The sequence below is a fragment of the Staurois parvus genome, unplaced genomic scaffold, assembly GCF_062004578.1.
Source record: "Staurois parvus isolate SC_StPar_1 unplaced genomic scaffold, SC_StPar_1.0 ptg000387l, whole genome shotgun sequence".
NCBI classification, from domain to species: Eukaryota; Metazoa; Chordata; class Amphibia; order Anura; family Ranidae; genus Staurois; species Staurois parvus.
Genome location: NW_028318183.1, coordinates 4,035,847 through 4,051,969, shown reverse-complemented (window position 1 = coordinate 4,051,969; position 16,123 = coordinate 4,035,847). Strand labels below are relative to the sequence as shown.

At 39.3% G+C, this 16,123-nt stretch overlaps 1 protein-coding gene across 1 annotated transcript in view; it reads left to right on the top strand.

Moving 5' to 3' along the window:
* The window catches only part of MIPEP (mitochondrial intermediate peptidase), a 171,097-nt gene that overhangs the window by 79,706 nt on the left and 75,268 nt on the right, over positions 1-16,123 (top strand). The window contains exons 11-12 of the mRNA XM_089685808.1: positions 9,526-9,679; positions 14,655-14,732. Of these exons, the coding sequence (XP_089541934.1) occupies positions 9,526-9,679; positions 14,655-14,732 (232 nt within the window). The remainder of the gene's footprint in view (positions 1-9,525; positions 9,680-14,654; positions 14,733-16,123) is intronic.

The window sequence follows — 16,123 nt, the reverse complement described above, 5'->3', positions numbered from 1 at the left end:
ATATGACATCCATCCCTGATTGCACTTTGCGCTTGCCCGCAGGGCCACGCTGTGGCGAGATCTGTCACCGACCGTGTACCTCGGACAGATCTGTGTACTGGCCCCGTTGCCAGTACTATGTGACCTGCTGTGACCAATCACAGCAGGTCAGATGACAGTTGTACACAATGGATGGCTTCCTTTCATACCATCCATTGTATACAACTGTGTCTAGCTGTGAATGGTCACAGCAATCACATGGACAGGCTGGGCCAATCACAGCCCATCTGTGTCATGTGATTAGCCATGGCCAATCACAGCTAATCACAAAAAAAAACCTGAATGAATTGATTTCATTCAGTGAAATGCTTGCTTATACTAAAGAAATGCTTTGCTATAAGCAATCAAATTGTGTAAATACAAAAAAACAAAAAACTGATCACTTCCCCAAAGTAATACAAATGTTACTTTGATAACATTATACTACTTTGGTCATAGTGCAATATGAAAAAAAATCTTAAAAAAACAGAAGAAATGTAATAAAAGATAAAAAAAAGTGAAAAAAAATTACTTTTTTTTCGTACTGTCACCAGTGTCCCTGATCGCCGCCACACCAGTTATATGCTGACGCTGTACTGCACTGGTGACAGTATGTAAAAAAAAATTGTGAAAATTATTTTTTTAATTTTCTTCATTTTCCGAAAAATTATGACAAAAAAATTACAACTTCAAAAAACTTGCCATGCCTCTTATGAAAAACGTTGGACTGTCTACTTGCAAAAAGGGGTCATTTGGAGGATATCTGTACTGACGGTTTTGGGCCTCAAAAAATTAGATTGGCTGTCAGTACTTCAGAATTGATCAATTTTCAGATATATCCCATAGTTTGTGAACTTTATAACTTTCCTACAGACTAAATAATAAATACTGATTTGGGTTATTTTCACCAAAGAAATGTAGCAGAATACATCTTGGCCTAAATTTATGAAGAACCATTATTTATTTGTAAACTTTTATAACAGAAACAAAGAAAACCGTGGGTTTTTTCAAAATGTTTGGTCTTTTTTTGTTAATTTAGCAAAAAAAAAAACCCCAGTGGTGATTAAATACCACCAAAAGAAAGTGCTAGTTGTGTGAACAAAATGATAACATTTTAGTTTGGGTACAGTGTTGCATGACCGCGCAATTGTCATTCAAAGTGTGAGAGTGCTAAAACCTGAAAATTGTCCTTGGGCAGGAAGGGGGTAAAAGTGCCCAGTATTGAAGTGGTTAAGGTCTTTCTACGGCCCTGTCCTGCTCTTTTAGAGTAACTGCCTGTCTCCTGGAATCTCCTCCATGCTCGTGAGACTGTGCTGGGAGAAACAGCAAACCTTCTGGCAATGGCATGTATTGATGTGCCATCCTGCAGGAGTTGGACTGCCTGTGCAACCTCTGTAGGGTCCAGGTATCGCCTCGTGCTACCAGTAGTCACACTGACCCTATCCAAATGGGTGTCGTCTCATTGTTGCCCATCTAGTGCATCTGTTGTTAACTTCATTAACAAAAGCAGCTGAAACTGATTAACAACCCCTCTGCTACTTAACTGACCAGATCAATATCCCAGGAGTTTAATTGACTTGATGCTATACTCTGATTAAAAAGTGTTCCTTTAATCTTTTGAGCTGTGAGTGTGTGTGTATACACACACACTATATTGCCAAAAGTATTGGGATGCCTGCCTTTACACACATATTAGTTATAACAGCTTCAACTCTTCTGGGAAGGCTGTCCACAAGGTTTAGGAGTGTGTTTTATAGGGATTTTTTGACCATTCTTCCAGAAGCGCATTTGTGAGGTCAGGTAATGATGTTGGACGAGAAGGCCTGGCTCACAGTCTCTGCTCTAATTCATCCCAAAGGTGTTCCATCAGGTTGCAGTCAGGATTCTCTGGAGGCCAGTCCAGTTCCTCCACCCCAGACTCACTCATCCATGTCTTTATGGACCTTGCTTTGTGCACTGGTGCACAGTCATGTTGGAATAGGAAGGGGCCATCCCCAAACTGTTCCCACAAAGTTGGGAGCATTAAATTGCTCAAAATGTCTTGCTGACGCCTTAAGAGTTCCCTTCACTGGAACTAAGGAGCCAAGCCCAACCCCTGAAAAACAACCCCACACCATAATCCCCCCTCCACCAAACTTTACACTTGGCACAATGCAGTCAGGCAAGTACCATTCTCCTGGCAACTGCCAAACCCAGACACTTCCATTGGATTTCCAGACAGAGAAGCGTGATTGGTCACTCCAGAGAACACATCTCCACTGCTCTAGAGTCCAGTGGAAGTGTGCTTTGCATTGCACTTGGTGATGTAAGACTTGGATGCAACTTCTCTGCCATGGAAACCCATTCCATGAAGCTCTCTACACACTGTTGTGTTAATCTGAAAGCCATATGAAGTTTGGAGGTCTTTAGCTATTGACTCTGCAGACAGTTGGCGACTTCTGCGCAATGTGCACATCAGCATGCCCTGACCTCGCTCTGTCATTTTACGTGGCCTACCACTTCGTGGCTGAGTTTCTGCTGTTCCCAGTTGCTTCCACTTTGTTATAATACTGTTAACAGTTGACCGTGGAATATTTAGTAGCAAGAAAATTTCATGGATGGCCTGGCAACCTCTATCATGGTACTAATACTAAGCTTGAATTCACCAAACTTCTTAGAGCGACACATTCTTTCACAAATGTTTGTAGAAGCAGTTTGCATGCCTGGGTGCTTGATTTTATACACCCGTGGCCATGGAGGAGATTGGAACATGTGAATCCAATGGTTTGGAGGGGTGTCCCAATACTTTTGGCAATATAGTTTGTGTGTGTGTGTGTGTGTGTGTATATATATATATATATATATATATGTAAGATTTTAATCAATATCTCAATGAACACAAGAACAATGTCCAAAATTTTTCCAAAACTTGAGTTTTATACATTTGTTTAGTGCATTACATGAAAGTAAGGTTAATAATAAAAATTAGATTACAAAATCTTCAGCTTTACTCAAATTAATTGATGCAAAAGTGAATAAAACCTCACAACTAAAACTACTACATCTAGTATTTTGTATGACCTCCATGATTTGTAAGGACAGTACCAAGTCTTCTAGGCATGGAATGATCAAGTTGGTGACATATTGCAACATATCTTTACTTTCTTCAGTATTGACCTCTTTTAGAGCCTGGATGCTGGATGGAGTGTGATGCTCTGTGTTTTGGATCATTGTCACGTTGAACAAATGCACGACAACCAAGGGCACATAGTGATGGTAGCATCTTCTCTTTCAATATAGAGCACTACATCTGTGAATTCATGATACCATCAATGAAATGCAGCAACACCAGCAACACTCATGCATCCCCACAGAAGGGCACGGCCACCACCATATTTCACTGTAGGCACCATTCATTTTTCATTGTACTCCTCACCATTGTGACACCATACAGATTTGAAGCTATCAGTTTTAAAAACATTTATCTTGGTCTCATTAGTCCAGAGTACAGAGTCCCAGTAGTCTTCTTTTTTCAGCCTGGGCCCTGGCAAATTCTAGGCAGGCTATTTTGTGTATGGGCTTTAGGAGAGGCTTCCTTCGTGGACGAAACACATGCACGGCATTCCTCTGAAGTGTACGCCGTATTGTGTCACGGGGAAGAATCACCCCAGTTTGGCTTTCTACGTCTTTAGCTAACTGCAGTGAACTTGCATGCCGATTTTCTTCAACCCTCAGAAGACACTCCTGTCGAGGCATTAATTTCCGTGGACAGCCTGGACATCTCTGTGAGATGGTTCCAGTTCCATCTTTGTTAAATTTTTCTATCACTTTTGCTACAGTATTCTGACCAGTAAAGCTTTGCTGATCTTCATGTAACCGTCACCTTGTAAAGAAATTATTTTTTCAGGCATTGTGACATTTTCATGTGGTGCCTTTGCTGTCAGCATGAAATGGGAAGCGGTTTTCTTTAAGTAATGCCCTTTTATAATCAACGGTCTGCTGGACACCTGTGTAATGAATAACTAGACTCACTTGTAGTTGAATTGTTAATTAGAATTTTGTTGTCTATACTTTAGCTTTGCTTTTAAAACTTTTTCATTGGGGTGTATTCATTTTTGCAACATGGTCTTGAATGAATTTGCAAGGAAAAGTACTTTTTTGTGTGTGAAAATGTTTTGTTTGCAATCAATGGCCCACATTTGTGGGAGTATTTTATAGTGCAGTGTTCCATAGAAAATGTTAATTCTGAAAGGAAAGAAAAGGTTTTATGACTGTTGGAGTGTACTCATTCAGACAATCAGTCTGTACATGCAGTAAAGCATGCTTGTTATACTGACTGTGGAACCTAAGGAGTTAATCCTCTACATTGTGTAAAAAGGCTGTTTGATCCTGATTTCTCTGATCCTCCCCTTCTTCCAGTGTCCCGCTCTTATCTCCTGATAAGACGTATCATGTGGAGACATTCTGCACATGTTTGGTGTGTATTGCTAGAGAGATTTTTTTGTTTTCTTGGGAGAGTGCATGTGATCAGAACAGGGCCAATCAGCACTGTCCAGACAGAGGTCAGGGGTTCTGCATCTTCCTAGAGGAGAATGTAAACTCCTCCTACAGGTTTTAACATGTGCTCTGCTGAACACTGCTAGAAGTCACAAGACTACTCTAACTGCTGATGGGGAAAAAGTATTTTAGCAGTTTATATTTACTAAAATAATTGCACTTCCGTGTACTGTGGGAGACCAGATATAGTGAATGCAGGGTCCTGGGTTTAGTAACACTTTAGGTTTGTGTCCTAAAATGGAATGACACAGGGAAAAAGTCTTGAACACGCTGCCATTTATTTAATACATGGTACAAAATCCTTTGGTAATGACAGCTTCAAGATGCCTCCTGTATGGAGAAACTAGTCACATGCATTGCTCAGGTGTATTTTTGGCCCATTCTTCCACACAAACAGACTTCAGATCTTAAAGGTTCCGTGGGCTTCTATGAACTCTGACCTTTAGCTCTTTCCAGTCATTTTCTATTGGATTCAGGTTAGGTGATTTGGCTGGGCCATTCTAGACGCTTTATATCTATATTTACTGAGAAAAATGGTGATGTGTTCAATACTTATTTTACCCGCTGTATATATGGCTTCTTTTACTGGACATATGCTGCGTCTCTGGAAGGAAGGCATAGGGAATGTTGTCCATTGCATTGTCCTAGTTGGATACCATTTTATTTATAGGCACAGTATATGAGACACAATTGCTGTGTGTTTTTGTTTTTTGAATAAAATTGTGTTTATTACCTTTTGCTAATCATTTTTTTTTCATCTGTGGTGCTGATCGCCTCCAACTTTTTGCAGCTGTTTCCTGTCTACGTGCATGTATTCCAGCAGCAGCTTCATGTCATTGTTCAGGGCAGATTTTCTGTTGGCAGAAAATGCTTGGGCAGTGAACATTGGTCCAACCACTTCTAATCTCCAATGAAAGAACATGTGACAGGGTGAGCTATTAGAAGACAGGGATAGAGCATTGTCATTTTTTCAACAGGAAGTATCTGAATCACTGGGATTACCAGGTATTGTTTCAATGGAAGTTGCAAACATTGTCATTTTAATTACAGTGCCATTTTAAACTCTAACCATGAACTTCCACTTTTTGCTCCCCTTTAGTCTGTTAAATATACCATTAAAAGCATTTTGATTATGTTTGTGAAAAACATAAAAAAACAAACTAATACACTTTAAAGGTTATGAGAATTTTGTGATTAGTTTTACATCTACTTTAACATATTGTGGTGTGGTTTGGGAACCTTTGTTTTGTAAATCTTATGTATTTGCTATAATTTTCTTTGCTTTTACAACTATTACCCTTGAGTTCATCAAATCTCATCTATATCATATCTTATCACATTTGTGATAAATCTCATAATTGTTCACAGAAATATTTTTCTCCTGGCAGGGTGGCATTCGCTGAAGCATTTGCAATGGGAAAACGTAGCTTTTATATCTTTATATAATTTCAAATTTTGTAAATAGGATAGGAAAATATGTATGTACTTTCAAATGCTTTGATTACTGCTTCATTGGTCTGATTTTTTGTTCCCATGGCATGCCAGTAATCATCAATAATAATCATGTAGACAGAACTGTGGTCTTTTTTTTTTTTTTTGGCTGTTTTTAGAAAATATAAAGGAAGACCGTGTTCCAGGGGAACACACAGGTTGAACTGAGTGTGTTAGCTAAGCAAACATTGTGTGATATTTTACACATGGGTCAATATGAAAGCCTAAGTGCAGCTAAAATCAAAAATAGAAACATAAGCACAAGGGACATAACTTACAGTCAGTAGGATTGGTCCCTGATGCTAATTCCTCTTCTGCTAGTGAAACTCTTGCTCCAAACCACACATACACACGCCCCCCGCTGCCATAATCTTCTGGTGTGGGCAACCAACGGGCTGTAAGAGGCTCTCATCAAGAGAGCCTGACTACGCCCTCCCTTTTTATCCCAGCTTCTTTATTCATAAAAACTGTACTACATGCATCAGAGGGGCATGGCTTAGGAGAAGTTTCGGGCTAAGGCCATTCACATTCCTCTCCACCTGTTGAGCTATTGGTGTGCGGTGTCTCTCGTCCGTTCATGATTTTAAGTTATGTCCCTTGTGCTGATTTTTCTGTGTGATTTTTGGCTTACCATTATTGGACTTTAAATTGTGGTAGAATTAGGTTTGTGCTATGTACAGTATATGTTGTATTATTTGAATAATGTGTACTTATAGTATCTGTTAAAAAGAATCTTTATAGTCTGAATACATTAGGTTTTCTTTTAAGTCTGTTTGACCCTTTGTAATGATGGAATTCTGAGCTCACAGTATAAGGGAGAGATATCTATTTTCCTGGCAGTAGCTGAAAAGAACAAGCATAGAGAGAAGTAGCACAGATGTCAAACATCTTGAGGCTGTCTCCTGCCAACCAGAAGCCTGGGCAACAGACTAGCTGTAATTATTATGACAGTCAATGTTGATACTCTTACAACTGGTACTGGGAAGCTGAAAACTAGCCTTCATATGGTGAGATAATGACATGCATGTGAGATGCAAAAGAAATATGTTTCTTTCTTGTGTCCACTGAGGGACACAAGAATCCCTACAGGAGGATTAGACAATGGCAAACAAATTATGGAACAGCCCTGTATAACTCGTCCTCCTTCCAGCATGCATCAGGAAAAGAAAACTCTAACCTATTTTACTAGCTACTGTTTTTCCTTCAATCAAGATTCCTGCTACATTGCTGCTAAGCAGGTCTCTATATTCACCTATCAGGATCATCCCGTCCACAGCTGGGCTTTAGAAGCCATACCCAGACTCCTCTAAGTGGTGCGGTAAAGCTTAACCCTGTGTTTCGCAACCTTTTTTTTTTTTTAGTTGCAGCTCCCTTTAACCAGTTCCCGACCGGTCTTTGTATATAAACGGCCGGACGGTGGCACTGCAGGGTCAGGTGGGCATTTATAAACGACCTCCCCGCACCCTGTTTGTGCACGCTCCCCCGCGATCCGGTGTCCCGCTGTGTCCTCCGGACACAGTGAAACACCGATCGTCAGACGGAACCTCTGTACGAGGTCCCGATCATGTGATCACTGATTGGCCAATCAGTGATCACATGCAAAGTAGTAAGCTGTCACTTCTGACAGGTCACATGGTACAAGGCTATTCACAACAGCCTTGTACCATGTGACAAGCTGTGACGAATCACAGCTCACTCAGTAGTTCTCAATGGCTGCAAGAATGCAGACAGAGAGAAAGAGAAATGATTTGCTTTTACATCCTATATGGGTGTAAAAGCAATCAGTGTAAAAAAAAAAAAATCTTCATCACCCCCCAAAAGTAGTACAGTGTCACCATGGTGACACTGTACTGCTAGGGTGACAGTATGTAAAAAAAAAAATATAAAAAAAATATCAAAATGTAAAAAAATTTTTTAAAAATTATAATTTTTGGTTATAAACTAATTTGGCTTATTTTTATTTTTTTTACTAAAAATATAATGGAATAAATTTTGGCCAAGATTTATGATGAAATATTATTTATTTGCAAAATTTTATAAGAAAAACACTTTTTTAAAATTTTTGGACATTTTCATTTACATGGCAAAAAAAATAAAAATCCCAGCGGTGAATAAATACCACCAAAATAAAGTTTTATCTGTCTAAAAAAAATTTGTAAAAAATTCATATGGGTACAGTTTTGCATGACTGCGCAATTGTCATTCAAAGTGTGATAGCGCTGAAAGCTGAAAATTGCCCTGGTCAGGAAGGGGGTAAAAGTGTCCGGACTGGAAGTGGTTAAAGTAGGCAAAATCCCAAGGCAACCCGGTCTGCATTGTAAAGTAGTAAATGTTAATTAGCAATGCTAAAGTCTAGGACGATGCACACAACTGTCTCAATGAAATTAACTTCAGAAGCCCCTGTTCACATCAGAGGACCCTCGAATTACATCAGAGTCCCGCTATATGTCAGAGCTGCCCCCCCAATCAAACGGTCCTCTCATTACATCAGAGCCCTACTTTTTGGCTTCAGCAGTGCGGTAGAGGGCAAGAGGTGGAGCATGTCTGGAGGCGCCAGACTTCTGTCCTCTTCTGAATGCTGGGGGCAGGCCTGCATCGCACCTGTCCTGAATCAATGTCATATGTTCCCATCAAAGCGAATGATGCCATCGGCTTCATGGCACTAATCCAGGATAATTTGGGTATGATACCTACCTATGGCACCCTGTGAGACAAGACAATAAATGGGATTTTTGTACTTACTGTGAATTCTATTTCTTGGAGTCCTTTGATGGTTCCCACTGTATTTTATGATCATAAAAAAAATAAATTTCTATGGTGCCTTTAATGTAAATGTATAAAATGAACGTCACCACATTTTACCAGTGAGTAAGGAACAACTGTGGCAATGATTCTGCTAAGTAAAAAGTTGCTTTAATGTAAATATTTAATTTAGTGAATGTCAATTTGCTCCCCTGTCTACCATAAAGTTAAGAAATCCTCGTGACCTGCTTAGGACATTGTAAAAGTTTGCTGTATTTGGTTACAGTGACTTCTATAAAACTCCGATAAATGTAGATGGTGTAGACTTCAATTAAACAGACTTGGAGTTTTAGTTTGTTAGGTGATTGATTTTACTTACTAAACTCCTTAAATAGTCTTTCCAGTCCTGCTTTGTCCAAATTCTGGGTTCTATTGGTCTGCATTTCCTTTCTTGCCAAACTGGATGTTTTGCCATTAATATCTACACAATATGGAAACCAAACGGGTCTAAGAAAAGCAGATGTATCCTTGGGTTGCTTATCTGTTGCATTTTTCTTCTCTTCTCAGTACAGGAAAATGTAATCTGTTGCAGAAATTACAATTTATTTCTGCACCTGGTTCAGAGCAGATATTCTTGCATTTAGATACATTAGAATTTTGCGCATGTTGCTTTTTGTCCCATTGATTTATAGTTTCAAAGTCTGTTTCATTGATCGTAAAACTTTGTGTCTTTCTAAGGTATAATATAGAGCCAAGCTTATATTCACCATTCTTCTCTCTTGGTGCCTGCATGGAAGGATTAAATTCTCTTTTTAACCAACTCCTTGGCATCTCTCTGTATTCGGAGCAGCCAAAGAAGGGAGAAGTGTGGTCCGAAGATATCAGGAAGCTGGTAACATTTTATTGTCTTTGTCAATTGTAGAATTTTGGTTAAATCTTCTGCATTCCAGCAATATTCCAGTACCTGAGTTGCACCTGTAAAAGTACAGCTGGCACCATACATACATTTTTTTTTTTATTTTCACTAAGCCTTTTGAAATGCTAACAGTGAAGGGGCGTTACTCATGGGTGCTAATAGGGAATAGATAAGTGAAGTGAACTTCTGTGCCTACTATACAATATGAATAAACAAACGAATAAGTGCTGCTGCTGACATCAATTGTGTTCCCACAATATCAACTAAATAAATGAATTGAAAAGGTGATGTAGCGCTGCTAAAGAACATCAATCAGTACTAATAAACAGTACACCTGAATACACGAAGCTCATAATCATAAAGTGAATGAATAAGCAAGAACATAAACCATAAAAATTATGAATAATGTGAATGAAGATACTAAAGTGCTTTCAATGAATGAGTTCATAAATTTCCAATCATCACACAATCCCACACCATGAGTTTTCATGCTCATAACCATGCCACTCTATGCTCACAGAACTCTCACCTCCAACGCATGTAAAAACTGCGTGTTAATATTGCATCTCCACACATCCAGACCTCACGATATCTTCTTTATCCATTCCTCCTCCCATATAATGGATACTATTAAGATGGTATTATAAATCCTCCGTCTCAGTGGATACCAGTCAGCTCCAACGCATGTAACACTTGCATGTATTTAACCACTTGCCGACCACAAATAGCTGAATTATGGCTTCACTGCGGCCGGCCAGTTCTGGGAGGGCATCATATGACGTCCTCCCAGAACGCGCTCTCCTGCGCGTCCCCCGGCAATCTCCGTGATCGCTGAGTCCTATGGACACAGCTGATCACGTGATGTGGTAAAAGGCCAATCACAGCGGTCTTTTACCACGTGATCAGCCGTGTCCAATGACACACTGATCATCGAGAGATGCAATTGCCGGTTATAGGTTGCACTTTCCTCATGCTGTCACAGCATGAGGAAAGTACTGCCGAGAACTGGCAGTTGTCAGAGGAGGGATCGGCACCAATCATCGGGCACTGATGATCAGTGCCCTGATCGGTGCCCAGCAGTGCCACCCACCAGTGCCCATCAGTGTCACCCAGCAGTGCCGCCAGCCAGTGCCCAGCAGTGCAGACTATCAGTGCCCATCATCAGTGCTGCCTTTCAGTGTAGCCTCATCAACACACATCAGTGAAGGAGAAAAATTACCTGTTTGCAAAATTTTATAATAGAAACAAAGAAAAACATTTTTTTTCCAAATTTTTTGCTCTTTTTTTTGTTTAAACCTCAAAAAAATAAAACACCCAGCGTGAGTAAATACCACCAAAAGAAAGCTCTATTTGTGTGAAAAAAAAAATGATAAAAATGTCATATGTGTACAATGTTGCATGACCGCGCAATTGTCATTCAAAGTGCGACAGCGCTGAAAGCTGAAAAATGGCCTGGGCAGGAAGGGGGTATAAGTGCCCGCTAGGCAAGTGGTTAATAGGACTTCTCCATAAATCCGGACCTTGCAATATCTTATTTACTCACTAGAGGGCTATCCACTCCTCCTCCCATATAATGGAGGTAATAGAAATCATCTGCTCCATCGGATGCCAATACCTCATCCAAATGAAAGAATGCCTCATATAGTGTAGTAGGTCAATAAAAAAACAATTTTTATTACAATCACACTTACATTGTATATTAAAATGACAAGCGCTTTAAAACAACTATGGATCCTCTTACTTGCTCAAACTGCCTCAGCCCACGCCCTACGCGTTACATCACCGTCATGTGACTTCATCAGGGAATGATCCCTTAGTAACTAAATAAGATATTGTGAGGTCTGAATTAATGGAGATGTCCTATTAAATACATGCAAGTGTTACATGCGTTGAAACTGACTGATATCCACTGAGACGGAGGATTTATAATATCTTAATAGTATCCGCTGTGATTGGCCTTTTACCATTTCACGTGGTCAGCTTTGTCCGTAGGACACAGCGATCACAGATATCACCAGGGGGTGCGCAGGAGAGCGTGTTCTGGGTGGACATCATATGATGCCCTCCCAGAACTGTCCGGCCGCAGTGAAGCTATCATTCGGCTATCTGCGGTGGGCAAGTGGTTAAATACATGCAAGTGTTACATGCGTTGGAGCTGACTGGTATCCACTGAGATGGAGGATTTGTAATACCATCTTAATAGTATCCATTATATGGGAGGAGGAATGGATAAAGGAGACATCGTGAGGTCTGGATGTGTGGAGATACCATATTAACACACAGTTTTTACATGCGTTGGAGGTGAGAGTTCTGTGAGCACAGAGTGGCACGGTTATGAGCATGAAAATTCACATTCACCATGGAATTGTAGTTACGGTGTGGGATCATGTGATATTTGTAAATTTATGAACTAATTCATTGAAAGTACTTCAGTATCTCCATTCACTTTACTCATTGTTTTTATGGTTTGTGTTCTTGGTTATTGTTTATAAGTACTGATTGACACTAATAGGGAATATATATATATATATATATATATATATAGTGTTTTTTACTTTTTGCCTTCTGTGTTATGGTGAAGATTAAAAAAAACTTTTTTTTTGTATAGTAAATACGTAATATTGCATATAATTATTTTGAATTTATCCAGTCAGCAGGTGGGTCTTTTCATCTTCTTTTTATATTTTACTAACTCCTATCCGCTTCTCCAATTTACAGAGCTCAATAGCTAAAGCTGAAATGTAAGCACAACTGAAAGAACAGAGCAACAACTATTCTCACCCTCTCTGTCTACCTATTCAGTGGGCTCCCTATAATCAAAAAGTGTGTCTGAAGGCAAACAGTTTTAACTATGCACTTTAGAAAGCCTATAGTCCTCTGACCTTCCGTTTTTAAAACATAAACTTAAAAAAAATTAAAATCAAAAGGTCTCAAGACTTAAAACCCTTTTTTCTGTTTAACCACTTGCCGTCCGCCTGCTGTTTATAAACGGCAGGACGGTGGCACTCCAGGGACGGGTTGCCATTAAAAAACGGCACCCGCCATTTCTAGCTGTGCGCGCTCCCTGGGAGCGCACAGCACCGCGATCCGGTGCCCGCTGTGTCCTCCAGACACAGTGAAACACCGATCGTCGGACGGGACCTCTGTACGAGGTCCCGATCATGTGATCACTGATTGGCCAATCAGTAATCGCATGCAAAGTAGTAACCAAGATGTAACTTGTGACATCATTGCTTACTACGTGTGAAATTTGTGAATGATCACAGAGGTCACATGGTACAAGGCTATTCACAACAGCCTTGTACCATTTGACAAGCTGTGACCAATCACAGCTCACTCAGTATTTCTCAATGGCTGCAAGAATGCAGACAGAGAGAAAGAGAAATGATTGCTTTTACATCCTATATGGGTGTAAAGCAATCACTGTAAAAAAAAAAAAAAAAAAATCTTCATCACCCCCCTCACAAGTAGTACAGTGTCACCATGGTGACACTGTACTGCTAGGGTGACAGTATGTAAAAAAAAAAAACCCATACATAATAATATAAAAAAATAAAATAAAAATGTAAAAAAAAATGTTTAAAAATTATAATTTTTGGTTATAAACTAATTTGGCTTTTTTTTTTTTTTTTTTACTAAAAATATAACGGAATACATTTTGGCCAAGATTTATGATGAAAGATTATTTATTTGCAAAATTTTATAAGAAAAACACTTTTTTTCAAAATGTTTGGACATTTTCATTTACATAGCAAAAAAAAATAAAAATCCCAACGATGAATAAATACTACCAAAATAAAGCATTATCTGTCTCAAAAAATGGTAAGAAATTCACATGGGTACAGTGTTGCATGACCGCGCAATTGTCATTCAAAGTGTGATAGCGCTGAAAGCTGAAAATTGCCCTGGACAGGAGGGGGTAAAAGTGTCCGGTCAGGAAGTGGTTTAAATAAAAAAAGCCTGTAGGTGCATTTATTCGACCCATCTTGCTCATGAATTTGGCATTCATTTATTCTCCTTTGCAGTAACTGTAGTAGATGTAAAACAAAACTCAATTTGTTTTATTAAAGCATAATAGAAAATGTTTAGTTTTACATACATTTTACCTACATATAAATGGATAAAATTGCTTTTTCTGTCAATACATTAATAATGTTCTTGTTTTGAAATGTATTGGGTTTACTTGTATTTGAGGAAAGGAAAGAGGGAACACTTTATAGTAATCCCAGAGCTCCACCAGTCTTGTGGGGGTGGGAATCCAATCTGACCAAGTGACTGCCTTGAAAAAATCTAGGGCAGGGGATTTTTATCTTACCAGGAAGATCTATGGGTATAAATGCTCACAAGTTTAGCCATAAACAAGCTGATTGTATGAATATTCAAGTCTGTCAACCTTTTTGGTCAGTAAGAGCTATAAATGGAATAGTAGGAACAGCTGCCCCTCTTCATCTTGTATTCGCAGAATCTTGTTAGCTATGGGCTACAAAAGCAGTTCCCCCTTTAAACAATTTAGAAAGTCTAAAATAATTATTTTGCCAAACTGTCTGCTAGGTCTGGATAGCACAAAGAATAAATATAATTAATGACATCAAAAATGTCTTTTTTTTTTTTTTTTTTTTTGTACAGCAGCCAGGAAATAATAGTTTTGTTTGTAAAATGTAGTCTGTGCCATTGTCTAAGACCATATGAGCAGTCATGGTACGGTGAAGTGGGCAAAAGGCCCCAGTATGAACTCCACTAAAAAATGCTCAGGTATAGGATTGCATTTCTAATGCAAAAGATACTTCCAGTACACTTACAGTTCATTGCCTCCATCACAGTGGAACAGTGGACTGAAACCCGTGTATCATTGTTTTATGGATTGATGACCAATGGTTTAGCATGGATGGCTCAAACACGGAATCATCTATCCAACTTTCTTAAAAGCATTTTTTTTTTCTTTTTTTGCTAGGCGGTTGTACATGAAAATGAAGGCTTACTTGGTTATATTTATTGCGACTTTTTTCAGCGGCCAGAAAAACCTCCACAGGTAATTGTTCTATAGCTTATAGGGTCAATCCATACAGAACTCTCATTTACGTTTGTGAGACATGCCATACTATTAAAACACCAAAAGGTTTCCTGTATCTCTCAGGGGCTGTAGTGATGAGATGTTGCACGTGAGTTTCCAGGTCTGCATGTCAGCTGCAGACATGACAAGGGGGTCCAGCTCTCCCTCTTGGGTTTTTGAACATTTATACCATGGTGAAGGCAAATAAAGAAGTGGAAGGTGTTCAAGGTGGACAGAACCTCTGGCATGAGTTCCTCCAATTGTGTTGCCAATAGATATCAGAAGCCAGTGGATGAGTTATTCTTCCAGGCTCTACCTTTAACTGAATCATCACTTTTAAATGGACTGAGCTTTATTTAAGTGTTCTTGCATGGCAAGACCACTTACTGTTATCTCACATATATATTCTTATTATTATAGCCAAATTTACCACCCTAACTCCTCCCACAGTTTTTACACTACATAGACAGTAATATACTGAAACGTGCGGATTGTTCCCGATTGGTGTGCTATTACTTTGTGGAACGTTTTGCCGAATGGTTCATGAAATATCAGCGTTTTTGTGGTGAAATTGGTCCCATAGGAATGAATGGCGGAATGTTCAAAACTAGAGTGGGAGCTGACAAAAGCTAGAGTGTGAGCTGAAAAATCAGGACATGATTTCTAAACTGCCATCACTCCCTCATTTTCAAGCCCAACTACACAAATCTTATATCAAAACGCTCAGCTATCCCTGCTGCCACTAAAAATGTCCACGGCTAAGTCATAGTCCTGATAGTTTTCACAATATGACCATTTGTTTGCAACTCACGCCGTCCATTGACATTCATTGAAACTCCACTCTAGCCACTTCAAATTTGAAGGGCAATTTCTAAACTGTGACTGTGCCTTCATTTTTAATATTTCAGAGACATACTATGCATCAAAAGATAGGTTTGGGTGATTCTCACAATATAAAGCTCTTCAGTGTAGGATTTATAATTTTTAAACTACAACCGTTTGAAGATGGCAACCACCAGTGAAGTGAGCAAGTTGGAGCAGTTTGTTTTTAACCGCTCTTCTCTACCCTTGCTGTAGAGTGAGTTGCCATAGGAACCCAGGTGTGTGAGCAGGCAGCAGAGTGACAAAAGCTAAAGTGTGAGCTGAAAAATAAAAGTTGAAATGCATTTCTCACTCTATCAAGCTTGCCATCTGCACTTTTTAAATTTGATCAATCAACTGGTTATTGTAACGTTTACTACCTTTACTCACTCCAAACACTCCACACAGTTACTCTGCCCACTCCATAGAGTTGCTCTGCCCAGTCCAACCTTTTCACAGTTACTCCAGCCACTCCATCCACACAACAGTTACTCCGCCCACTCCAGTTG